The following is a 25,302-nucleotide window of genomic DNA, read 5'->3' as shown; positions in this document are numbered from 1 at the left end:
ATTATCTGTGGCTTGTTAGCATTCAATTTAAATTATTTTTCACCTACAACACTCAATGTTGGTGCTTTTTCCTTATTAGTAAGAAGCATAATGAAACCATTAATACCTTGTCTTTGACAGCCGAGGAGCGCTTGCTGTGCTAGCGCAGAGATTTGGAAGCATATAGCGTGACTCCTCCAAAGCTGTTTGCAGGATGAGATCCCTGCCCCTCTCCCCAAGCTCTCTTAAGAGAGGCAGAAAGGAGCTGCCAGACTAAAACTCCATGTATAACTGAAGCCTTATGAATGGCTACAGACCCTGAAGCAGTGCCGGTTCCCTGGGGTTCCCATAGCAGCTTGTTCTTGGGCTTCACACAGTGTTTGGGTTGTTGAATCATCATTATGCTACAGCAGCTGTCACCTTCAAAACACACAGGTTTCTGGGTGGTTTGTCTTCAGGCAAAAGACGGAGAGAGGATATTGGGGCTGTAGCTCTTGTATTCTCTTTAGGTAATGACACTATTACATACGGATTTTCCGTACATTTTAACCTTGTTTTGGCAGTGTCTGGCCCGCTTTTCTATGTGGACAGTGTAAATGTGTTTTGAGTTCTGAGCGCAGGATTTACAGTCAGAGGAGCTTTCTGCTGAAGCTGAGCAGAGAAAAAGCTTTCAGCAGGTTTGCTTTGTCATTTTAATATGAGTGATGTTTGCACGCACTCTTTCTTTTCTCAAAAGTTTGAACTTTGGGTTTGGGTGTATCTGTAATACTGAAATGGATGCCAAGACAAATTTTAAATAAGTTTAGTTGGAGATGTCCAGTCTGGATAGGCTCTCGATAAGACTTGATTTGCTGAATTAAATTATATATTTCTGTCTGGTACTAAAATACTTATTTACCGATGACCTGTAAAACAGGATTTCGCTTGTCAACAATTCAGGAATAGAAGGAAATGCATACTCTTTGAGTTAGTCTTTTAGCTGTAATGGTACAAAATTCCATTTGTAATGATGTTCTCAAATCCAATGAAGCATGGAGTATTCTGTGCAAATGCCTTGTAATACTATCATACAACACATGCAGCGTTTTGTCTTCCTATAGAGAAGAACTGGAAAAGTTAGTTACTTCCTTTAGGTTTCCTAATTCTTATTCAAACAAACTGAACTGCAGTAAAGTCTTTTCTTTTCCTTCCCCAGTTCTTCCCCTGTTCAAGGCCTTTGCATGGTTTCTTACCAGTTTAAGCTGCATGGAATCAGCTTCTTGCAAATACACAATTAGGGACTTTTTTAATGGAGCTTCTGCTGTTGGCCAGGAATATCCCATTAGCTGAGTTCATTCAAGTGAAAAACTTGCGCAGGAATATGAAATCCTTTAAAATGGATACTAAAATGAAAGGTAGAAAATGTTCATACGGTGTAACAGCCTGGTTCAAATAGATCTGTGTTCATTTTGCTATTGCAAGCATTTCCTGTAATCTCTTACAAACACAGATACGTCATTGGCAGATGCGCCGTGTTTTGGACTCTTTCTGGAACTTTGCAGGGCGTATTATCCTAGAGCAACAGAATTGTAATGTTTGTTTTGCCTTTTCCTTTCTAACCTCCAAGGTGCAAGAACTTCATGAGGAAGAAGCGCAGTGGGTGAACTATGATGAGGATGAACTGTGTGTAAAGATGCAGTTGGCAGACGGGATCTTCGAGGCCTTAATCAGAGACACTGTTGAGGTACTGAACCAGATAAATGAGAAACAGCGGAGACTGCTGCTTGTCTGACAGTGCTGAAAATAAACTTACAGCTGCGTAACCACTGAGTCACCGGCCTTTCTGACTCCTGACGTACTCTCCACCCTGCAAGCGCTGCTGCTGGACTTTTACGTGTGGAGTTTAAAGGCATTTGAGCTGTGATTAAAGGAACCTGAATTTGCATCCGCCACCACTGGAGCCCTCGCACCGGATTCATTGTTTGGAACAAGCTGATCCCTCACTCGAGGCTGTACTGTGGAGTGCTCAAGACTGTTCGTGTGCCAATGCAGTTATGCCACATAACTGTCAGCAGCTGTCTGGGGCCCCGGCCTGGGGCTTTGACAAGTTCAGCTTGTGCTCTGAAAGGGTTGGGTTAAGGTGGGATACGGGATGCTTTGCTGGAATGGCTGTCAGCCATCAGTACTCAACTTGTCTTTACAAAATGTGAGTAATTTGGAGAAGAAACGGTTTGGTCAGGTTTTAGTCATAAGTGGAGACTTACCGTACTGAAGAGTGTTATAATCTTAACACCTCTTCTCCTGCAGCCCTAACAATGTGCATCGGTTTTTTCTGCTCCGGAGCCCATTTAATTTCCTTCTCTGTGAAGTTGGTTTTCACCTTTCTTCTGTGATATGGTACCAAGTGTGGTGCCAGCCAGTCCAGGGAAATTAGATAATGTTGCTTTCTGCATTCAAGTAAAGAATTCTTGCTGCTTTTCCTATGTAACTTGCTTTGGTCCCAAGGTGGAGCAAGATAAAGGCTATCTAATGTCAAGCGTGAAAGATTAACCCCTGGACAAGTCTCCTCCTACTGTGTAGCACTTCTTCTCTTCCTGGAGCACCAGCTGCTCCCAGATAACGGATACTCAGGACTTTCTCAGGCACGAGACATGCAGGAGTGGAAAATGTTTCCTCCCAAAAATTTGGCCTTCAGTCCCTCAGCTTCCTCCCTTACTGTCACCTGCTAAATTGGAGCAGCTGTTACTTGAACAATTTAGAGAACAGAGTGTATTCACCAAAGAAAGCAGTGTCCAGTGCTTGACTGTCTGCATGTTTTGTGCGTGTGGGTTTTTTATTTATTTTCAGATAATTTATTATGTGGGTTATAGGAGAGTGTCCTGTGCAGTTGGCTGCACTGTCTTATGTTTTGAGACAGGAAAACTTGAGAAAGCATCTGTTCTGGAAACTTCCAGAGCCTTGTATTCTTGACACAAAACCTCCAGCTTCTTGAGACAGACATCCTTCTGCTGAGTGCTCCTTCTTAACCTGTCCCTTCCATTCTTGTGTTTTTATTGGAGGAACACAGACAGTCTGGGGTCAAACGTTGATGCCTTAATAGTGGATGTCCCTGTTTGCTAACCTGGGACAAGGCCCAGAGGAGAGTCAGATTCTCCAGACACACTGGAGTGCTGAAAGACATTTTGAAGCCCTCGGAGGTGCCCCAAAGATGCCGCAACCCGTGATAGATGTGGCGGGGAGATCTCTACTATTTCTTTCATCTGCTTGGTTCTTGGGCTTCCTGCTATGCATACCTCTGCTACTGCTCCATTTTGTTTTCTCTTTTCCACCTTTTTTTTTTTTTTTAAAAAGCTATCATTGGAGTATTTGCATTTTGCACAATGACACACAGCTGGTAATTCTTCAGGGACAGCACTGGGAAATGTTGGATTCGACAGAGGTCCATGCAAATTCTCAGATACAGTATTGCCAGCACCTCACGTACGAGTTAATGGTGAGACGTATTCATGTGGGAGCTTAATGAGTGGAAGAACAAGGAGGAGGCCATGTTGTATGTGTATGGGAACACCTCCAACGGGCCTGTGCGTGTCTGTTCCATACTAGTGGCCCTTCTGGCTGGCTGGAAGTGAAGTGGTCGCGGTGGAGCGTTGTTCAGCTTTTGTTCCCCAAAGTGATTCACTTGTCCACGTAAAATCTCATGATGCTGAACCAGGAAACTCTCAAATGCTTAATTTAGAAGCAAACTAAAGCTGCTGCATTTAACCAGCATGGTGTCACTGACTGGGTCACCACCTCAGATTCCCTTTCCTGGGTGTATCTTCTTCAATAGCAAGGATCGTTATTTTTATAGGTAGCAATTACGGAAAGGCGGCAGAAACCTGCAGCGTAGGTTTGTGGCTGGAGTATCACAGAAACGAAGTTTGTTTCTGTTCTGTAGATAGCACATCCAGTATTGAGAAGGTTGCCCTGCATCCCCCAAGCCTTTTTGGCTGTTCTGCGGGGCTGGCACGGCTTTTCTGGTGTGTCCGCCAGCAGGGAGAAGGTTATACAGTTGGCCTGACGAGGTGCTGGGGACCACTGGAGATCATGTGCCTGTTGTCTTGCTGGCTTGGATAGCCCTAGTTTAGCACCCTCAACAGAAGTCGTAACTATTTTTACAGCTGTTTGGGCAGAAGGAAGCTGTATCTAAGTAATGGCTTTATTCCTTTGCAAACATCACCGTTTATTTTTGGTAGCAATCCTTGATAGGAGCAACCCTAAAAAGACTTGAACGTATGTGAATTATCTTCTCAATACCTCAGGTGTGTTGAGTTGCTTTGAGCTGAGTGTATGCTCAAAACCTCGAGTGCGTTGAGTACTTGTGGACTGATGATTACCGCGATGAAGCAATGGTCTGTCTGCGTCGTGGCTGATAGTGAGAAGGTGTGGGGAAGCCTGGAGTCTCACAGAGGCCGAATTCTCTATTTCTCTCCTCTCCCCCAGCCTTCTCATTTTTAGAACAAGATGATATTTCTGGGTCTTGGTTAAAAGATTCAAGGCTGAGACATTCATGAGACCTCTAAGCTGTTAGGGGCAGTGGCTGTCATCGCTTGGGGAGATGTCGTTCCCTCTTCGGAAGGATCCCTGTGCCAAGTGGGAAAGCCCAGGCTTGTGAGGAGAAGGAGCGTGAGTACCCCGGTCACAGTGGGATGCTCCCTGAGCCGAGCTGGGGAATAGCAGTGCTTCTGCCTTTTGGAAAAGGCTTGTTGCTCACAAAGTGGAACGAGAGATTGAAAAATCCCGTCTTGTTCACTTCCCTTTCTTGAAAAAGTGGCCTTAGCTTTTTGCAATACTTGAATAAAGTGTGTACCTGCAGAAGATCTTCAGTAGCACAGTGATAGAGACCTTTTAAGTGACTATTCTGCGAGGAACTGCGTGCGGTTCCAACTTTGATATCCCTTTGCTACCTTAAGAATATTAGGAAAATAAAGTACTTCTCGGCAGAGAAACAGTTGAATCTTACAAGGTATTTAGTGTATCTGAAGTGTTTACAAGTCAACTAAAACGGAAGAAAGCGAACTATTGAACTTATTTGTAATTTAAATGTTAAATGCAAAAATATATACAGATGAGAGAGGAATACTGTAATTAACCTGCATTTACTAGTTTTTTTCCTTGACTTTGCAGAGCCTTTTGATACACATTTGCAAAGCCGCCTTTTCGGAGGCTCCGTCTCCCTGTCTACTGTGTTGTGGAGATGCTGAAAAGAAACCCGTTTACTGTGTATGTGTAAATAACCTGGTAACTCGGTTTTTGGGCCAGTTTCAGCTAATGTTCACATCCGGAGCAGCTTTACACAGTAGACAGACCCACGGACGTGGAGGGGTTGTTTTGGGTTTTCGTTGGCTTTTTTTTTTTTTTTTTTTTTTGTAATTAAGAATTGTAAAATAACCAGGGTGGTCCCTGTGTACACCAGTGTAAATATCTTTGGTAATGGAAATGTACTTTAAGAGAACAAAATCTGTAAATAAACTGATTTATAAATTAATCTTGTTTCCTGGTTCATTATAAAATGGAGCTTTATAATTACCCAAATGGTTGCTAATTCGGAAGGTGTCCTGGAGATTTGTCCCTTGTATGTTCCCCTTTCTGTCTGATGCTGCACTTGGAATGCCAACCACAGTCCACAGAATCCCATTAGAGTTGCCTTAATTATAATCATAACATTATTAGAATTTCCTTATTGTTAAAGCTGAGTGTTGATAAAAGCAAAAACAGAAAATAGCATTGCGTAATCACTGCAGGAGTGCACTGCGTGATCTGCAGGAGAAAAATTACTTCTTGCATGTGTTTGTTTAAAATAGGTTTTAAAAACTCATGGTTTGAAACACTTGCGGGGGGGAAGCTATTTTTATGCTAAACCAACAGTCTTGGAATTAAATTCTTCAGAGCTTCAGCCTTGTTTGGGATCCCTTAATTAGGCTCCTAAATTGTTAAAGCTGCTGTTACCGGCACCAGTCACTTATTCAACAAGGGAGCAAACGTTGTTCCCTGGAAACTTTACATATTGGCGAAACTCTCCTAAATCTTTGAGTTTCCTTTCCAGGAGAGAGAGAGGAAAAAAAAAAAAAAAAACCACCAAACTAAAACCCAACCCAGCTTAAACATGTGAAAGGTCCTAAAGCTTTCTAAGAGAACAGCTGAACAGTTGCGGTGCCAAACCACAGGCGTGAGGGCACGTGGCGAACGAGCGGCAGCGTGAAATGTGTAAGACCAAGCGTGTCTGAGTCCTCTCAGTGCCTACAGCTGCTCCTGTGGCTCTGCTGTATGTTGGTGCCATTTATTACCGTACAGCCCAGCAGAAAAGGCTTTGCTTCCCATTTACTACAGATGTCTACAAAACCCAGTGCTGGTCTTTGCAGTTTGGAGGATGCTGCGTGTCAGTCCACTCCTCACCACTCTGCCCGAGAGAGGCGTATGCATCAAATGCGGGGGACCTGTGTGAACAAAACCATCGTAAGGGCTTTGAACTGTGCTGAGCAGTTGTTTGCTCTTTGATTTTCCTTAGCAGAGGTACCTCATCCTGGAAGAAGACTTGCTGCACTCGGACTTTCACGATAGAAGCAGCTTTGCTGCAGTCCCGCGCTGCCAGCATGCGGTAGGGGTGGTCCTCGACAGAGCCTGCCGGGAACAGCAACCACAGCCCCTCGTACAGACAGAGCAGCACGTCGCAGCCCTCTGAGCGCAGGTGGTTGAACCGGCCAAAGCGCAGCGGTAGGTCGTTTGATGTCCAAAGAGCCGAGACAAAGTGGTGCTGCAGCTTCTGTGCTCTCATTACCGAGCAGCAGGAGAGCATCCGTGTCGCTGCTTTCTTTGCCCTGCAGCGATTTTGCTCCACGAGTCCTGTATTTTTGGACAGTGATCTACTTGCAGCCGCCAGCATCCATCCCTGGAAGTGGCTTAGAGTGCATTTCACATTGGGGAAAAAAAAAAAATAAAAAATTGATTTGTGCTTCTCTGGCAAAAGAACTGGCCTCCCTTTAAAATGGCTCGAGCGATGGGAACGCTGCCACGGCGCTCTGGCGAGTGACACAGCAAACTGCTGCATTGCTACTGCTGTCCTTGCCCAGGATGCCCAGTAATCAGCTTAATGAAGGCTCTTATTTCTTCATTTGCAAGTCTACGTTGCTTCACTTTGGCACTGACTTTCTACGGTGGTGTTTGTGCAACTCTTCCCAGAACCCTCGGAGCGCAGTTGCCTTCAACAGCCATTTCACCCATGGACCTGGTGAAGCTGCCGGGTTGGGCAGTGGCAGGCAGCCACCTTCCCCTTGGATGGAGTGGGACGGTTTTGGTGCCTCCCTTCCCAGGTGCCACCCGCTCCCAGGTGCCTTCCCAGGGACACGGTGCCAGCTGCAGCCACATCCCACGTCCTAAAATGCTGGAGCACTTGAAATGTTGACGCTGCTCCAGTCGTCGCTGCGCTCTGCCTAGCACAAGGGCTTCTGCAGTGTCCGGGCTCTCATTAACACAGACCTCAGAAGAAAAGGAGCTGTTGGGGAGCTGCTGAACACCGGCAGCTCTCTTCAGCACACAGGAAGGAGAGGAGGGGGGCTGCCCAGCCGCTGGCACCCAGCCCGGAGCACGGGCCGTTGGCGGGCAGGAATGCAGATGAGATGTAATGGAGTTTGAAAGCATAGGGCACTCTCCGGGATGGGAAAGGAGGGAAAGGCGCCCTGCGAGGTCTGGAAGCTGGAGCAAACAAACCCCGTAGCCCCAGCCCTGCGCCTGCCTTCTTCCTCCTGAATTAAGATCCTGCAGAAATTTGGGGGAAAGGAGGAGAACAGAGCTGTTGGGGGGCAGCAGCCCAATTCAGGAGAGTGAAGGTTGGGCAGGAGCAGGGCCTAGGGGGGATATTTGGGGCAAAGATGCCTTCTGTTGCCTGCCAAGTGTGCTATGCGAGGATGGCCTGGTTGGTTTGAATGTTTCTCTCGACTGCAGTTTTCCAGCCCTTTGCTCTAGCTGTGCAAGACCTTCTGTGTCCCTTGGGCCGTGTTCCCTCCCCGATGTTGGTTTCAGGTGGCTTCCTCTTGCAGGCTGACTTGAACTAGGGTCTTGTCTGTGAGTTTGCTGGAGGTGAAACTGGGTGTCACGGAGATTTTATTTTCTTTTATTCCAGTAAAATAAAGGAGGCTGCAGGGGATCCTACCCTTCGTGTTGCTTGGCTTGAAGAGCTCGGCAAGGAGCCTGGTCCGGTGTCTGTGTCTTGCTGCATTGCTCCGCGGAGGTGATGGAGCCAGTGCTGCTCATTGAACCTGGGATTGGGCGCACCAGTCCGTGGTAGGTGAGACCTTGCTTACGTTGCAGGGCTACTGCCACAGCAACAGAGGAGTGCTCCATTGTCATCCATGTGGTATTCTCAGTTTCATGTGCTGCAATTAAACCAGCTGCCAAATAATGATGTGGCAAATCTGGGCGGTGTGGCCTCCTCCGATCTGCTCCTGGAAGCTGGGCAGATGAGCTGGAGTGGAAAACATCTGCTCTGTGCATCCTGGGTCATGGTGATGATTTATGACTTTAAGTAGATCTTAAATTTGCAGGTAAAACGTTTCCTACCCTGACGTACCAAAGACGGTACTGGTTCCTCCCGGTCCCCCCAGGTCCCTCCGAAAAGAGCGAGGGCAGCGTCGCTGCTGTCCTTTCGAGCAGGGATGAATCAGCAGAGGGTGAATAGCAGAAAGGGGCTGGTACTGCCGTAGTCTCTCTGCAGACACAAACTACGTGAATGCATTCATCACATCCTGAGAATGCACCCCGGATTTTCTTTTACGTCTATTGTTATTATAGGCTGGTTGGGCTTGAAAGGTAGAAATCGACTGTATCCGACCAAGCCTGTCTCGCGTAGTCGGCAAATCCCAGCTACCAGTGGGGGCTACAAGGGGTTTTCCTGGTCTTTGTAGGGGTGAGCCCGGCAGAGCCGATGCAGGGGGTGGGAAGCAGTTGGGGTTTACGTTATTCCCTGTCTCAGCAAAGCCACGGAAGCTGGCAGGTTTATCGCACAGGTGCTGCCAGAGGTCTTGGCTGAAACCATGTCTCAGCGGAGGTGTGACTGGTGCCACCAGTGGAAAAGTGCCACCTGGATTGGAGTGTCTCAGCTGACTTCAGCTGGCTGAGAGGTGGCAGGTGGCACAATTTTCACTCGCTCTCTGAGGCTGTTTGGAGACGCTAATCAGGGAAATGAGGCTTTTTGGTTTTATTTAGAGAAGGACCACGTTTTAAGTGGTGCTGTGCTCCAGATTGAGGAGGGCTTCACCGAGTTCGTCAGTCCCATCTTATGAAGGCTGGAGAGAGGGGAAAACTGTCGAGCCTCCTCTGCGACTGGTATTTCCAAGGTGCTCACAGGGGAGTTGGATATGAACTTCTCCAAACGGCTTCCGAAATGCCAGGGCTGGGTGACGGGGTTGCCGTGATTCTGTCATGAGTCTTGCATTGGTTGCGTGTTTTTCTTGGAGTCAGTTCCTGGAATCACACAATTAGGTAGGAACGTGTTCTTTAATTTTCAAGGAAGAAAGTCTGTTTCGGGATCTCCCTGTCCCTGAACCTTCACAACTAAAGGGAAGTGAGAAGGTCCTGGGTCAGCTTAGCTGGCCATTTTGAGCTATCGGTGTTTTGCAGACAGATTCATGCTTTTAAAAATGGTCAGTAAAAGCCTTTCTCCATTTTTCGAAGTGTAGTCCTTTCCAGCACTTCAAGGCTGAATACATAAAAACCCAGCTGCTCTTTCCTCCTCTCCTCTCTAACCCAGCACAGAGGCGATCAGGGTAGCCCTTTGTGTCTGTGAAAATGATCCATTTTGGGTGCACGAAACAAGTTCTGCAGCGCTTAAATGATTTTGGTGAGATCTTAGTGGCCTTTGAGGCTCTCAGCCTGTTGGTGTTGCCCACACCTCATTGACTTCAAGGAGATTCCTGCTGGCTGTTAGTCTGGGAAAGGAGATTTGAGAGCTGATGAGCTTAATGAATTAAAACCACCGCTCAGCTGCTGAAGGGGGACTTGTGCATCGTGAGAACCTCTACAATGGTCCTTAGCCATGGCCTTGCTACGTAGGAGTAAAACACATCTCTTCCCAAAGTTAAGGATGCCAAGGTGGGCGCTGAAGGCTTTGCTGTGCAGCGCAGCTGAAAACCAAGAAGGTTCCTAAATATGCCAAGAGAGCCTAAAGCTGGGTTTTAGGGCTGGCTGGGGACTCAGCAGCTGGGCATCCAGCGTCACCCATCCCCTGTCCCCTGTGCTTTGCTGCCCACAGACTCTGCTAGCAGTGAGGGGGTGCAAAGCAAGAGAGGACAAAAAGGCAGGCAGTGCTGGGAGGGCATTTCTAGAACCTCCCCAGACTGCTACTGCTCCTTCATTTTTTTTAAATTCATCTTAGTTATTCTCAAGTCCATCTTAAAATGGGTTGTTTCAAAACCTCTGCTTCATCTTTGGCTTTCCATGCCCTGTCTCGGGGCGTTCTGCAATGAAAATCCAGCTCTTCCCAGTTTGAGGTGAAAGAAAAGACTCATCTCTTGCTTTGCAGTAGCGTTAAAAGGAAAAAAGGCTTTGTGGGCAAGTCCCTGCCTGGAAAGCCCCACACCCTGCCTCTGAAGGAGGCTGTTCCCTGGGAAGCCATGGGGCTGGGACGTGCCAGCCTGGCAGCAGAGTCCTCGGCAGCCACGGCTATTCCCCGGGCAGCCGGAAGCAGGAGCATCCCCAGCCCCGGGCTTCGGCGGATGAGCAATGGCGTGGCTCACCTCAAAAGGAGCCGGAGCCCCAGGGTGCGGGCTCTTGCCCATCTGCCTTCGGGTTAGATGCTGCTTTTGCATCTAAAAAAGGATTCAAGGAATTTGGGCTCCCTGGGAGGGAGGGGTGAGCCGGATGGGGAGGATGCTGGCAATTATGCTGGTGCTGAACACCTCTCCTTCACTGTGATAACCTAATCAAGCTGACGAGCCCTTAGAATAAGGACTTTAGCCCAGGGTAAAATAACGGTGATGACATCTCTAAGCGCAGGGATTTTTGTCTTTTAATCGCCAGCCGGACAAAGACAAGTTGAGTCTCTGGTAATAGGGAGGGACCACGTTTCAGAGCAACCCTGCACAGGCCGGGCTACACCTCTCTCCCTCCCAGTTGGACAGCAAGGTGTGATAATCCCTTAAACGTTTAATTACAGTTGGCAGGGCTGCAGCAAACCATCTTCTACCCCGGTTTGCATCAGCCTGGACCCGCAGAAGGTGTGTGGTGACAATCCCACGAGGATTTGTCTGATGCGCTGTGTTCCCCCCAGGGCCAGGCCGTCCCGGGGAGCCCTGTAGCTCCCCCAGAGCCGTGCCCAGTGTGGAGGCCCTTGCCCTCCACTGCCACAGCAAGGCTTGGCTCTGGCAGGCTTGTTTTTCTAGCATGGCAAGTCCGCCTAAAATACCTAGGTGGGGCCCAGCAGGGCTAATGGCCTTCCTGGGGACGGAGCCAGCAAACCAGCCCTCAAGAGCGATAGGCACCCCCGGTGCTGGGGGAGCACCCCTCTGGCCTCAGGGGTTGGGGAGGGAGGCGGGGGGGGCTGGATTTCATGGCCGTGTCCATCCCGGCGGTGCCAGGCTCTGCCCTGGGGCGCTGGGCAACGGGCACCTTCCGCCCGCGAGCCAGTGACGTGGGCGTGTGCGTGAGCAATGGCACGGTCGGGGAAGCTGTGGCCAGGCACGGGGCCGCCGGGGGAAGGGAGGCCTGCTTATTTTGGGGTGGAGGAGCTGGGTTTCGGGGCCTCGCTGGGTAACCCTGTTGCACATCCCTGGCAGGGTCGGGGCGACGGCAAGACGGGTCTCTGGGGTCCCTGTTGTGCGGGGTGTCCCAGCAGGCGCTGCCCGGTGACGCTGGCTGAGGTCAGGGCGCCTGACTCCGTGCGCTGCCCTCAGGCCCAGGGCTCCCCTCGGGGATGACCGTAATGGCAGCACGGCGAGTTTTGGGCCTGAATCAGCCGCCTTTTGCCTTTCCTCGCTTTATCAGGATTTTAGCATTTTATGCACCCCAGCAGGGCAGCCTTGCGGCCTCCCCCACCCCACCCCGCCGCCGATGCAGGGGTGGGATGTGAGGGGGGGTGGGTTGTATTTTGGCCATCCCCGTGATACGGGGGTGTCGGGGAGCCGGTGGGGGGGCTGCGGCGGGGTGTCCCGCTGCGCCCCCGGTAGGGGGCGCCACACAGCGGGCCGCCGTGGCCCCGCCCCCTGCCGCGCCCCCTCCCCCCCACACACACAGTGGGCGGGGCCTGCGGGCGGCCCTAAAGGCGGCGGGCGGCGGCGGGCGGCCTGGCGGGCGATGTGGCGGCGGCGGCGGCGGGCGAGGGGCGACGGCGGCGGGGGCGGGGGGGGCCGCTGGTGGCCGGCGGTGGTCCTGGTGCTGGCGCTGTCGGTGCCGGCGGCGCAGCCCCGCGGGCTGTACACGGCCGCTGACCCTTTGGAGCTGCTGGGGACGGGGGCGGAGGGGCGGCTGCTGGGCTCTCCCAGCGCCTGGGCCGTCGAGTTCTTCGCCTCCTGGTGCGGGCACTGCGTCCACTTCGCGCCCACATGGCGGGCCCTGGCACACGACCTTCGCGGTGAGTCCCCGGCCCGGCTGTCTGCCCCTTCCCTGCTTTCCCCCCGCTTCCCTGCGTCCCTGCCCGCCCTCCCCATCGCCACCCCCAAACCCTCCCTCTGTCGTTGCCCTTGGTTTCCCCCCCTGTATTCCCGTCTCTGCCTTCTTCTGTCATCACCCCCTAAATCTGCTGCGTCTCTGCCCCCCTGCATCCTCATCGGCACCCTTAAATCCCCCCTGCATCCCTGTCTGTTCTCCTGTCAGCACCTCTGAATCCTCCCTGTGCCTCTGCCCCCCCCCTCCCCCCCAGCACTACTAAATTCCTTCTGCATCCTTGTCCCATCATCCTCCTTTCCATCTGTGCTCTTAAATCCTCCCTGCATCCCTGGCCCTGCATCCTCGTCCCCATTAGCACCCCTGCATCCCCTCTGCGCCCTCCCCATCAGCACCCCTCAATCCCCTCTGCCCTACCCTCCGTCAGCACCCCTAAATCCCCCTGCGTCCCTGCCCCCCTGGAGCATTGGCCTAGTGGGAAGGCCCAGTCCCCCCCACCCAGTGCCCAGGACCCCCCCGCGATGGCCAGGCCTGGTTTAGCAGCATCCCTGGAGCTCCTTTGGCTGCGAGAAGCTCAGACTGAGCTTACCCCAAGCATAGTGGGGTCCTGCTGCCCCCCCCCCCCCAAGACCCTCCCCGGTGCCTGCAGGGAGAGGCTGGCAGGGTGCTGAGGCCAAGTGCTGATCCCAGCGGGTTTCTTCCCAGCTTTGACCTTGATGCCTGGGCCTGGCTGGTGCCCAGCCCCACTTGGGGACCTGCACACCCTGCTGCTGGGCCCCTCGCCCTTGCTGGGGCTCATCCTGCCTCCCCCCGCATCCCGGGGTGCGTAGGGCTTCTCCCTGTTATTGTGCTAATTGATATAGCCCGGTAGCTGCTGGGTGAGTCAGAGCGCCAGCCAGAGCGAGCATCCCATCCCTCCGAGGGGATGCCGTCCCTCCCAGGGGATGCCGTCAGCGCTCCCCAATGGGGCAGGATATGAGGAATGGGGTGCGTGCCCAGGCCCTGCGGGGGAATGCCGGCTCTCCTGGCCCTTCTCCAAAACAGGGTCCCCCCAGGGCTCCCTGCTCCGGAGGCTGGACCGCGGATGGGGTGCCCGCGGGGGCAGGGCAAGGAAGCCGCCCCCATGCCGCTCAGCATCCTCACTGCTGTTCCCACGGGTGGATTTTCACAGGAGTGGCTGGATGTGGAAGATGCTAACACAGGGGTGACCCATGGGCACCACGTGCCCCACGTGCTGATGAGTCCAGGAGCATGCCTGGCTCCCAGCAGCAGGGCCTGGCACCAGCCCTCCTGTGCCACTGGTGCTGCAGCAGTGGGAAGCGGCTTGTCTGCCCCATCACCTGCGACACAGGATGGTCCAAGCGGGTTCCCACCTCCAACAGGCTCCAATCTAGGGCGGCACGGGCTCCATCTGTGTGCTGGTACTGTGTCCCTCCCTGTCCTACTTGAAGGAGAGGCTGAGCATTCTCTGGCTTGTGTCCTTGACACTAAAAAGAAACCATTTCAGAGCCTTTATCTCTGTTTTGCTGCTGGCTTTCAGAGCCTGCTGCTTGAAATGCTTCCATGCTCCCTTTTGTTCATCTCTGTTTCACCCCGGGGACCTGCTGGTCCTCCCTGGGGAGGCGGCGGTGGTGGAGAGACGCAGCAGGGGGGCGGATGCTTAGCACCTGGGCAGGCTCCGCCGCAGTGTCCCCATCACTGATTTTGAGTAGTTCCTTCTTGGTTATTGACCGTGCCCTTGGTCTGGGGTGAGACGAGCTGGAGCCCGTGTTCCCTGCTCTCCCCCAGACGCGGTTAGCCATTCCTCCCCTTCTCCCGGCGGCCTCTTCCCGCTGGGGCAGAGGCTGGGCAGGCAGAACCAGACGGGCAGGCAGCCGCGGGCAGAGCTGCCTGCGCTCGGGCGCCAGCGAGGGCAGGGCGTGCAAAGCCTGGTCCCGCCTCACACGGCTTTCACTGTGCTCTTGCTGCCCGAAAAGTAGGGCGCCAAACACCAGTGCGGGCCGTGGCTTCGGGTATTTGGGGCTGGGGAGCCATCAGTTGGTGTCCTGTGAGGGGCGAGCCATGATTTCAGGGCTGGGAGGAGCTGTGCTGCTGGCGCAGCGGGAGATCCCTGCTGTCTCTGCAGCCATTGTGGGGAGCGGGGCGGTTTTTGGGGACGCAGAGGGGCTGAGCTGTGCTCACCGCATCCTCTCTCCCCTCAGAGTGGAGGCCTGCAGTGATGCTGGCAGCCATTGACTGTGCTGACGAGGCCAACCAGCAAGTGTGCAGCGATTTTGGGATAACCGGCTTCCCCACACTGAAGGTAAGGGCCGTGTGTGCCGGGCACTTGCCTGGTTTCACTGTGCTTTGCTTTTTGGCCTATCCTTCTCTTGCTCAATCAGACCAACGGGGCTATTGCACCAAAATATTCCCTCTGGGGCTTTGTGGGCTGGAGCTGTTTCATCCTTCCCCAAAATACAACTGCTGCCGGGCTGCAGCCGGTGCAACTGCTGGGTGATGTAGCAACAAGGAAGGAGAACCAAAGCACCACTGCTGCTTTGTGGTGAAGTGTAGAGGCTGGGGAAGAATCTAAAACCTGCATTGAAAATGCCTGGAAAAGGCTTCTGGAGAGCAGAGAGCGGCTGCAGGCACAGGTTTTGGAGGAGGACGCAGGGATGCTGCGGAAGGCTGCGTGGGGCTCAACTGGGAGCCTCCTGCAGTGGCTGGCGAAGTGCCGTCCCTCTTCCTGGGCCCGTGCCTGGCCCCTTCGCTGTGTCAATACACGGATCGCAGCGTTTCCCGCTGCAAGCAGAGCCTCGCTCCAACACAAGCAATGAAGGTGAAGCATTCCGGGTGCAGGTGGTGAAAGCCAGGATTGCCTTGAGACAGAACTAGGGGGATAAGGGTTTGATCAGACGTGCCCTTAGTCCTGGCATACAGGCTCAGCCCAAGGTGGGGTCAGATGTGGGGGTTTGCTGGGCAGGTTTGCTTGTGCCCCAGCCCTGCCCTGGGGTCTCACCGAGCACCCACCGCCTGAGCACCCGCCGCCCGTGGGATATTGATTGAAACATCTCCCGGGGCAGGGAGGTGTGCTGATGTGGCAGCGTCAAGAAGTCACTTGTGTCGCATCCCTTGACCCCGCCAAACACCTTTTGCAAACAGCTCGTGCTCCCAGCCCAGCCTGCAAAGCAAACACGTGTCTGACGCAACCCGGTTTCGCTGTGCTACCGGCACCGCTGTGTGAGGCCAGGAGCAGGTGCAGTGGGAATAAACTCCCTTCTCCTGCTTTGGGAGAGTGCTGGAGCAAGGAGACAGCAGTTTCCAGGACTGGGAAGGTTCCGGCTGCCTCCCTGGGTCCGCTGGCAATGCCTGCCCTACCTCAGCTGGACATGGCTCCTGCCCTAAGCCTGCATCCCTCCCCTCTAGGGACGACCCTTGAGACAGGGCCGTGGCCAGGAGCTCCCTCTGTGGTGGCTGGTGTTGGTCGGCATGCTGTAATGTTGTGGGGAAACTGAGGCAGAGCCGGTCTAGGAGGAGCCTCTGCCTACTGGGTTGCGCTGCCTCCCTCCCCACTCCGACAGTTCTTGTTCCAGCTTCCCCACGCGTGGTTTTTTGTTCCCTTTCAGTTCTTCCGAGCTTTTAGCAAGAAGGCAGAGGATGGGATAAGGATTACCAGTGAGTATCAGAGCCATAAGGGCTTTTTACCCTGGGTGCGAATGGCCCTGCTGCCTGTGTTCCCCATGCGTTGAGGGCTTGGCGAGCCTGGGGGAGAAGCTATGAGTGGCTCCTATTGGCTCAGCCCATGGGACTGGCTTCCCTCAGGACTGAACTTCTGGTACCCTGTCCCCCTGCAGATCCTAGCGCCACTGTTGAGGACCTGCGTCATGCCATCATCACCAACCTGGAGCAAAGCCAGGACACCTGGCCACCCGCCTGTCCTCCACTGGAACCGGCAAGGTAGGGGTGGCATGATGTGGGGGGGGTTGCTCCAGCAGCCCTTGTCCTGCCAAGAGCCCATTTCTGGGAAAATCATGGACGAAAAATGAGCACGGAGCAGCCACTGCATCACCCATGTCCCAGGGAGATACAGATGACCTGGCTGGGCTAGAGCCATTTACATGATTGTCCTGGGGAAAGTGTTTGGCTTTCATAAAGCGATGGCTGGGCTGGGGTTGTGCTTCAGGTCTCTGGTGCCTCCATGTCCTAGTCAAAATACAGCAGCCCTAGTTCAAGTTCATTACCATTTTTTTCCACCTGGGCAAACATGCAGCTCCCTCCTGCCCTGCCCTGTCCTGCTCTGCCCCGCGCTTTGTTTTTGCCCTCCTTGGCTGACCCTGGCGGGTTTTCTCAAAGCCTGTGAACTGGAGCAGAAAATTGGGCTTTCCAGCACTTCAGCAGGGAGGAATCGACTGCTTGGAGGGGCTGAACCCGCACCGGCATCCCCTGCTGAATCCCCAGGGACGAGGGCTGAGCTCCTTTCGGGCGGCAGGGCAGAGCACCCACTGATGCCAAGGCACCTGCTGCCATCGTCTTCTCTCTTGCAGCATGGAGGAGGTTCGCAGCTTCTTCCAGAGGAACAAGGACCAGTACCTGGCACTCATCTTCGAGAAGAGCGACTCCTTTGTGGGCAGGGAGGTGGGTATGGCTGCGTGTATCCCTATTTCTCTTGAAGCCCATGTCCTTGGTGTCAGATAACTCCTGGGTGCCTTTGGCAGGAAAGTCCCCTCCTGGCCTCCACACCATTTTGCAGGAGTAAGGTCTTATGCAGGGTGCTAAATAGTCCTGCTGCATCCTTGGTGGGGCTGGGGCTCCCGCTGCCCTCCCATCTGACCCCGGGGCCGCTGGGCTTGCAGGTGGCGCTGGACATGCTGCAGTATGAGAACGTGGCGGTGAGGAGGGTGCTGAGCACCGAGGAGGAGCTCGTGGAGAAGTTCGGCGTCACCACCTTCCCCTCCGGCTACCTGCTTTTCCGCAACGGATCCTTCTCCCGCCTGCCTGTGTGAGTGCAGGACACGGAGCGGGGGGTGTCTGGGGACCCTGGTGGGGTGCCAGGCTTGTGCCTCATCTCTCCGCTCTTCTCTGTAATTGTGGGAAAGTTCATTAGGAAGGAGATAGTGTCTGGGTCGGGCAGACTGGCGGGGGGCCAGGGTGCTGCTGGTGGGCACTAAACAGGGCTGCCAGCCTTGCCTAGAGCTGCTGGAAGGGAAAACGGCTTGTGACTGAGCTATCCCTCTGCCATATCTGCCTGGAGGTGGCATGGTGTGGCTGCCTGGGGCTCCACTCTGCTCCAGGTTGCGTGCCAGGGGCAGGTGGAGAGTATGAGCCACCCCGCACTCATTCCCCAAGTCTGAGTTGCTAGTCTGGCTAAGCCTTTGGTCTCCTTTGCTTCCTCCTGGGAGCCAGGGGTTGTCTGGGAGGGAAGAGGGTCTTGCTCATGGGCTTCTCCTTCCTTGCAGGCACGTGGAGGCGCGCTCCTTCTACACCTACTACCTGCGCACGCTCTCAGGTGTCACCCGCGGCTCCTACAAGCTGAACACAACCGTTGATGGTTCCAACGAGACCCGCAGGTCCCAGCCAAGGCGTGCTGACCGGTCAGACCTCCCTTTCCATCAATTTGTGGCTGCGGGAGGCTGGGGCTGGGGCAGGGAGGAGGTGCCATGGCCATGGGTGGGCAATGGGCTGGGACAGTGCCTTTCCCCTGGGAAAAATCCCAAATTGTGGCTGGATCCCTGGGGGTGCGGATTAACAGGCTGATGGACCATTGTGTTGCACTGCCGTCCCCAGCTCCAAGGTGTACATGGCTGACCTGGAGTCCACGCTGCACTACTCGCTGCGGGTGGAGGCTGCCCGCGCCGCTGCGCTGTCAGGAGCCCAGCTGGCCGCCTTCAAGTGCTACGTGGCCGTGCTCGTGAAGGTGAGGAGCTTTCGGTGTCAGGAGAGGAACTGCCTATGCCTCCACGTAGCTATTTATAAGGTGAAATGTAAATGTAGGGTGTGGGCCACCACGTCCCAGTGCTCGCAGGTAGCGAAGCGTGGCGGTCTGGGATGTGAGCCCTGTGTCCCGGTGCTGAGTGCGTCCCACGGCCACTGTGGATCTCCAGACTCAGCCCAGAGTCCCAGTGGGAGCCGAGGGCATGTGCCAGAGAGTTTCATATGAGAGATGGGGTGCGGATATTGGTGGGTAGAGCAGGATTGGCACTTGCAGGATGTGTTGAGGCAGTTGGTCTTTTCAGAAGAGATGCTGTCACCTGCTGGGGTGGCGGAGATGATCAGAGGGGTTTGTAACTCTGATCGCCTGCCTTGGGTGCTCGGCTCGGGGAGCTGATCTCTGCAGGCTCCTTTGATAGTCCAGGAAAGGGACTCCCACTCTGAGTCAGGCTCTGGCAGAACTTAATTTAAGGTCTCCTTTTTTCTTCTCTGTTGGGCTTGGTGAAATTAAAGTGCGTAGGAGCTTTGAGCCAGCAGAAGCAGGGTAGTTTAATTTCCTGGTGCGATGGAGCACTGCGTTTGGCTGAGGGTTTCCACCACTGGGGTTGCATGAGCCCTGTCCCCATCCTTGTCCCTGTCCCAGCCCAGGCTTCTTGGCCGAACTTCACCCAGCCATGCCTACCTTCTTCGCTCCCTCCTTTTTAATGAGAACGACAAGGTCAGGGAAATAAATCCCCCATCCCACCAGCTCCCTGTCCAAGGCTTGCTGGGGCGGTGAGGAGCAGCAGTGGTTTTATTTGATCAGCTTTTAATTTTTCCTGCAAACCTTCCCCTCGCTGGCCAAGGACGAGCCATAGCACTGGACCTGGCAAGGAGGCGAAGCTGGTCCCCACCACAGGCGGGAGGCACCCAGGTGGCGTGTGGTGGGTGCCGGTGGGTGGTGGGCGCCAGGGCGTCCCCGAGGATGCCGAGCCGGCGCTGCCATTGCCGCGCTCATCCACAGGACGGAGCAGTGTCCCCAGGATTGCTGCCAGCCTGTCAGGCTCATGCTGGGGAAACTCAGCCAGCGGGTCCCAGCCTTAACTGTTGCCTTCCCAAGAGGTATTTAAGGCAATGAGGGAGGAAAAATCCTAAGGTGGAAAAAAAGCGGTGCCTGGAAAGCAAGGAATCACGTGGCAAAACCTCTCACCAAAGAAGCAGGGGGTGAACTGTGTTTTGCCGCAGAAACATCAGGTTGCAGATGAATTCCCCTGCAAATTTGGGGACTTCCTGTGTGATTCCCCACGGGCCCGGGGAGAACAGCTCAGACATAGAAAAATGCTCTTTCCTTTCGATTCCCTGTTATTTTTCTTGTGTGCTGCTGGTCTCATCCTCCCCATGGGTTGGTCCCTCTGTCCATCCGTCCATCTGTCTGTAGTCAGTCAGCACTTGCTGGCGGGCTGCCCCCTCGCTGTGGAGCGCCTGTGGTTTTAAAGTGCTGCTGCTAATCGGCTTTGTGCTGACTTATGGTCAGAGTGGCTTTTTGCCTCCCTCAGATGGGGCTGAGGTTCTGAGCCTGAAAACGCACGCCTCGCCACCATGGGGGGGACACGCCATTGGCCCTCGGGGCCGGGCACCGAAACATTGCCCAGACCGCACTGCCCTCCGGCACATGCTGCTGTAGAGGATGCTGGTGCTGCCCAGTGCCCGTCCCAGTGAGCCGGGGGTGCCGGCGGGCTGCCCCATGGCTCCCAGGGCAAGGTCTGGGTTTCCTCACTCCTCTCCCCTCTCTGCAGTACTTCCCCGGGCGCCCCTGCGTGCAGACCTACCTGCAGTCCCTGGACGGCTGGCTGAGCAACTGGACGGAGCCCGAGCTGCCCCGCAACACCTTGAAGGAGGCCATGAAGAATAACAAAGATGTAAGGCACCCGCAGGGACCCTGGCCCCTGCTCCCCTCTCCTCACCCCTGCCCCTTTCCCCCCACCCCGCATTATCTGCCAGCTCCATCACAACATGTCCGTCTGTCCTCCAGGCCTCCCACCCTGCTGTGCTCCCCACCAATGTGACCTGGGTGGGCTGCCAGGGTACTGAACCCCATTTCCGTGGCTACCCCTGCGGGCTCTGGACCGTCTTCCACCTGCTGACTGTCCAGGCTGCCCAGAGCGGCCCCAACAAAGGTACTGGTGTCCCTGGCGGGGGGGCTCTCAGGTCTTGGGGAGGAGGTGTCTGGACAGGTTGTGGTATGGGCAGGGATGCTGCATGCGGGCAAAGGCTTGTCTCACCCCCGAGGCAGGTCTGCGGGGAGGGCAAGAGCCACAGAGTCGGGGTGCAGGGCTGCCATCTCGGTCATGGGACCATGCGGTGGCACTGCAGGGTCCAGACTCGCCCTCCCGGCCCCCCGCTATCCTCTGCCTCCCCCCAGAGCTGCCGTTGGAGGTGCTGAACACCATGCGCTGCTACGTCCGACACTTCTTCGGCTGCCAGGAGTGTGCTCAGCACTTTGAGGCCATGGCAGCTGAGTCCATGGACCAGGTGGCGAGCCGGGAAGAGGCCGTCCTTTGGCTCTGGTCCCACCACAATGAAGTCAACGCTCGCCTGGCGGGTAAGGGGGGCCACAGGGGGTTGGACCCGGGGCAGCTTCCCAAGGGGAAAGAGGAGGCAAGGTGGAGGAGCATCCCTTCTCCTGGATGGAGTTGGCAAATTGGCCGCATTAGGGTGCGGCAGTGGGAACATCCTGTTGTCACAGTCCCCCATCACAGGGGACAGCTGGTTGCGTGACACCAGACTGCCCCAGAGATGCAGTTGGGTCTTACATGCTCCCCACAGGGAGCTTCCCGAAGCTGCCACCTGCCCTCGTAGGACCCCTTCTCCCAAGACAGCTCCTCCAAATGTCCCTGTCCTCATCCCCATCGCCAGCTGCTGAATGCTCCAGGGTGTTTATAGCGGTACATGTCCCCTCTAACCCGCTTGCTGGCTCCGGTCCTTGCAGGAGGTGACACGGAGGACCCCAACTTCCCCAAGCTGCAGTGGCCACCGCCGGACATGTGTCCCCAGTGCCACAAGGAGGAGCGGGGGGTGCACGCCTGGGACGAGCCGGCCGTGCTCACCTTCCTCAACGCGCACTTCTCCCCCACCAACATCTACCTGGACTATATTGAGCCTGACCCTGTCCCCATGGCTGGGGAGAGGACAGGCACCAGGCTGGGCACCGAGAGCACGCGGGAGGTGAGGGAGAAGGAGGAGGAAGAGAAGGAAAAGGAGACGGAGGATGAGATGAGAGCTCCAGGGCGACCGGGCTCCCCCGAGCCGCGACGCCCCAGCATTGTGCGGCTGAACCCCAAGCTGCGGGAGGCAGGCGAGGACATCGTGGACCTGGACTCCTTCAGCGAGCAGCACTTCAAGAGCCAGGCGCTGCGAGCGGCGGCCAGCCGGCGCCGGCGGCTCAGCAAGCGGGATACCGTTGCCCTGCCCCGGGATGCTGGGGTGGGCCGGGAGCGCCGACGGGCTTCTGGTGTCCTGGTCCGGGAGGAGGAGGAGGCTGGGGAGAGTGTGCGGAGGACCCCCTGGCTGCGGGTGCTTGGCTTGGGATTCTCCCGCCTGGACATCAGCCTCTGCGTCGCCCTCTACTTCCTCTCCTCCTTGTGCCTCCTGGGCATGTACACCTTCTTCCGCCTCCGTACCCGTGCCCGGAAAGGCCGCCCTGGCTTCCCCGTGGCCTGAGAGCGGTTGTGGGGTACCAGGGGCTGCCCCAAGGGTGGGTAGGATGCTGAGCCGGGGCACCTCTGGGGACAGCATTTTGTCCCCCAGCATGAAGGGGTTTGGTGCATCCCCCCTGGAGCTGCCTCGCTCGCAGCAGTTGCCTCACCCAGGGAGGGGGGGTGGAGGGTGGAGGGCTGGTTTTGGGGCAGAAAGAGGTGTCAGAGCATCCCCCTCTCGGGTCGCGGTGCCATACTTCCGGGTGCGTGGGAGCTGGGACACAGATGGCAGTTTGTGTCTCGGCACCCAGCTGCCCTTGGGAGCTCCCCAGCTCTGGGCTGGTTTCAAACTGGGAAGCCCAGTCCTGTGCTGGGGAGCAGCCCTTTGGGGTCAAACCACTAGTGGGGCCAGGAGGGTGGGGGTTCAGCCCCCCAAAAAGTGGACACTGCTGGGTGGGGGGATGGCAGTCATGGATTCAGCTGCATTTTGTGTGTCCCCTGCCTCTCTCAGAAGTGCACCAGGGCCCCCCTGCCTTTCCTTGCCCCCTCTCCTCACTGTTGCTCACTCTCTGCTTGTTTTAGTGGAATAAATTATTTTTGCCGATGCCGGTCCCGCTGTGTCGGCTGGTCCCTGCCATGCGGGCACACTGGGGCAGCACCTCCCGTCCCTGCCGTCCCCCCGTCGCCGGCTGTCCCCACGCTGGTCTTCCCCATCACCCTGGGAAGAAGCCACTGGCTTGGTTTAAATCCTTTAAATAATTTTAAATGTTATTATTGTACATTTTCTCCTGCTTTTTGCTTCTGAATGCACCCATGGCCGGCTGACCCCCATACAGCCAGCATGTCCCCGTGGTTGTGGTGGCTTGTGGCTCGTCCTGAAGCAGGGTGATGAGGAGGGAGCCTGGGTGGGGGGACAGGAAGCTCCTGGAACAAAATTGGCATGAGCCATGGAGCTGCAGTTTGGTGCTGGCCATGCCTGTGGTCCAGAGCAGGGAGACTTGTGTGAGCATCCTTGCATCCCCCCGGGGACCGGGACCTCCGTGGGCGCGGGCCCCCTGCGCCTGTCCCCGATTCTCTCTGCCCTTTTATCCTTGTTAGGAATCATTACGGAAAATGGTTGTTTTCCAGAGCTGGGGCTGGGGCCATCTGCTCTCCCGGCGCTGCCTAAATCCCCCTGTAACAAATTCATTGGGATTACGCTGCCCTCCCCTAATCCCGGCCCTTCCCCCCGTCCGGGGGATTTAAAAGGATTAGAGCCCGGCCGATAATAAACTTTATTAAGGGGGAGGGGGGGTGTCAATCCGATTTGGAGCCTTTTTCTTGATATCTTCACTTTGCCCAGGTGGGAGGTGAGGGCTGGTGGGATGGGGAAGGAGGATGGCCGGCTCTGCTGCTTCCCCGGGCACTGGGAGCTCTGCCTTCTCCGGCCCTTCCTCCCCCCTCGCCTGCCCTTGAAATAAATTTTCTGCCTCTGTCTTTCCTTCTTCCTTGGTGTCTGTGCATAGTCACACCTCCACGGGACATGGGGCTGGCAGCCCTGCCCTGTCGCCGCTGGCTCACTTGGCCTTGGCCACGTCCCTTACTTGGGTCCTCAGTGGCCTCATCCCAGCAGGGAGGGGGGGCTGCGTCCCCCCCCAGCAGAGTGCTGGTCCTGCCCACCAGCGGGTGATGGATGGGGAAGGTCTCATCTCTGCAGCCCTGCTGCCTCCTTCTCCTTGATTTCCCTGGGGGGGGGTTATCCCCAACATCAATAACCCCCTGTGCGCCCCCTCCCCGCCAGCTGCTCCCCTGCCTGGAACTCAGGGTTTGTGATGAGGGGCTGACTGTGGTTACCCCCCCTACCCCCCGCCCCCCCAGCCCCAAAATATCTCGGTGGAGCTGCGGAAGCCGGGGACGGGCTGGGGGATGTGATGGGGGGATGCGGCAGGTGGGTGCTTTGCGGGGGATGCAGCAGGAGGGTGCAGGGGCTGAGGGCTGGGAGGTGGGTGCCGGGGCGGAGGGAGCTGTGGGCAGGGGGTTAGCAGGCAGCCGTGGGCAGGGCTGCCCAGATTAGCATCCCTGACAGGCCCGCCGGGGAGATTTACAGGGCCGGGGGAGCTAAAGCTGCTGTGCACGCAGGAAAAAAGAGAGTCCAGTAAATAGCCTTTCAGTAATCCTGTTTGGTGCAGTCCCAATCCTCCCCGCCCCAACTCTCCCAGGCTGTGGCACCGGGATGTCCCCCCTCAGCACCCGGGGAGCCCCGGGTGTGGGGCACGGATGGGGCAGTGCGGGCAGGAGGCTGCTGCAGGGCTCGGTGCTGCCCCGGGGGGGATTGTCCCCCACACCGTCCCCCACCAGGATGGTGACTTCGGGGCAGGCCCCCACCCCAGCCCTGGCACAGGAGGAGCATCAAACTGTGCCGTGGCCATGCTCAGGGGTGGAATGGGCTGTCCTGGCAGGGGGGAGGCACTCTAAACCCTCCAACAGCCCTCCCTGATGGGGGTTACCCCTTCCCAGCACCACTTCGAGCTGGGGCATCCCCAGGGCTAATTACCCAAATGGCCACAGGCTGGCGCGAGGCGGCCGCTATTCCCTAATACAATTTACCCTCAAGTGCAATTTAATTTTCTGCGAGGCCGGTGGCCGGCCCCCTGCACACCCAACCACCTTCCCACCCCTTCGGCACTCTCTCCTGCCTTGCCCCTCTTCCCTTTCCCTCCTCGGTGCGGGCAAGAGCCTGTCTCCACCAGCATCTCCCCCCAGCTCCATCCACGCTCAGGCCATAAAAATCACCAGGGGTTCGCTTAACGTCAATTAATTTTCAATTACAATTAGCAACGCCCCGTTCGGCTGTGCCTGTGAGGGGAGAGGCTTTCTCCAGCTGCCGGTGAGTACCTGGGTCTTGCCGTGCTTGTCCTTGCTCCAGGCCGCCCCTGGCAAGAGGGGTGTACGTGGGATGGGGTCATGGGTAATTATCGGGGTAATTAAGATGTGGGGTGCGGCGGGGGGCTGCTGGCAGGCTGTGTACCTGGGGGTTCGGGGTGCCATGGCTGGCGCTGCCCAGAGGGGAGGGTGGCCCCATGCCAAAGGGTGGCTGTGGCAGCTTTGGACCCGTAAGCACGTACACCCCCCCACCCCCACCCCCGCAGGC

General features: G+C 55.8%; 2 protein-coding genes across 8 annotated transcripts in view; both read left to right on the top strand.

Moving 5' to 3' along the window:
- Positions 1 to 5,466, top strand: part of CEP350 (centrosomal protein 350) — an 80,742-nt gene extending 75,276 nt beyond the window's left edge. For all 7 annotated transcript variants that reach the window (XM_063344707.1, XM_063344706.1, XM_063344710.1 and 4 more), the window contains one exon: positions 1,586 to 5,466. In XM_063344707.1, the coding sequence (XP_063200777.1) occupies positions 1,586 to 1,750 (165 nt within the window). In that variant the 3' untranslated portion in view covers positions 1,751 to 5,466. The remainder of the gene's footprint in view (positions 1 to 1,585) is intronic.
- A 6,769-nt stretch (positions 5,467 to 12,235) lies between these two features.
- Positions 12,236 to 23,611, top strand: QSOX1 (quiescin sulfhydryl oxidase 1). Its single transcript, XM_063344811.1, has 12 exons — positions 12,236 to 12,559; positions 14,793 to 14,893; positions 16,197 to 16,245; positions 16,425 to 16,527; positions 17,115 to 17,205; positions 17,424 to 17,569; positions 18,027 to 18,161; positions 18,355 to 18,484; positions 20,274 to 20,396; positions 20,510 to 20,654; positions 20,900 to 21,079; positions 21,467 to 23,611. The coding sequence occupies exons 1-12, from the start codon at positions 12,283 to 12,285 to the stop codon at positions 22,195 to 22,197; spliced, it is 2,211 nt and encodes a 736-aa protein (XP_063200881.1). The 5' UTR covers positions 12,236 to 12,282; the 3' UTR covers positions 22,198 to 23,611.
- The last annotated feature ends 1,691 nt before the right edge of the window (positions 23,612 to 25,302 follow it).

Source organism: Chroicocephalus ridibundus, chromosome 8 (genome assembly GCF_963924245.1).
Source record: "Chroicocephalus ridibundus chromosome 8, bChrRid1.1, whole genome shotgun sequence".
NCBI classification, from domain to species: Eukaryota; Metazoa; Chordata; class Aves; order Charadriiformes; family Laridae; genus Chroicocephalus; species Chroicocephalus ridibundus.
The sequence above is the reverse complement of the archived record's forward strand: the minus strand, read 5'-3'. Positions and strand labels throughout refer to the sequence as shown.

Bases quoted from the DNA above. Each gene is read 5' to 3' on its own strand.
- QSOX1 (XM_063344811.1), top strand. From the start codon at position 12,283: ATGTGGCGGCGGCGGCGGCGGGCGAGGGGCGACGGCGGCGGGGGCGGG. The intron at 16,528-17,114 runs GTAGGGGTGGCA...TCTCTCTTGCAG, and splicing joins CCTCCACTGGAACCGGCAAG to CATGGAGGAGGTTCGCAGCT. The intron at 21,080-21,466 runs GTAAGGGGGGCC...CGGTCCTTGCAG, and splicing joins AGTCAACGCTCGCCTGGCGG to GAGGTGACACGGAGGACCCC.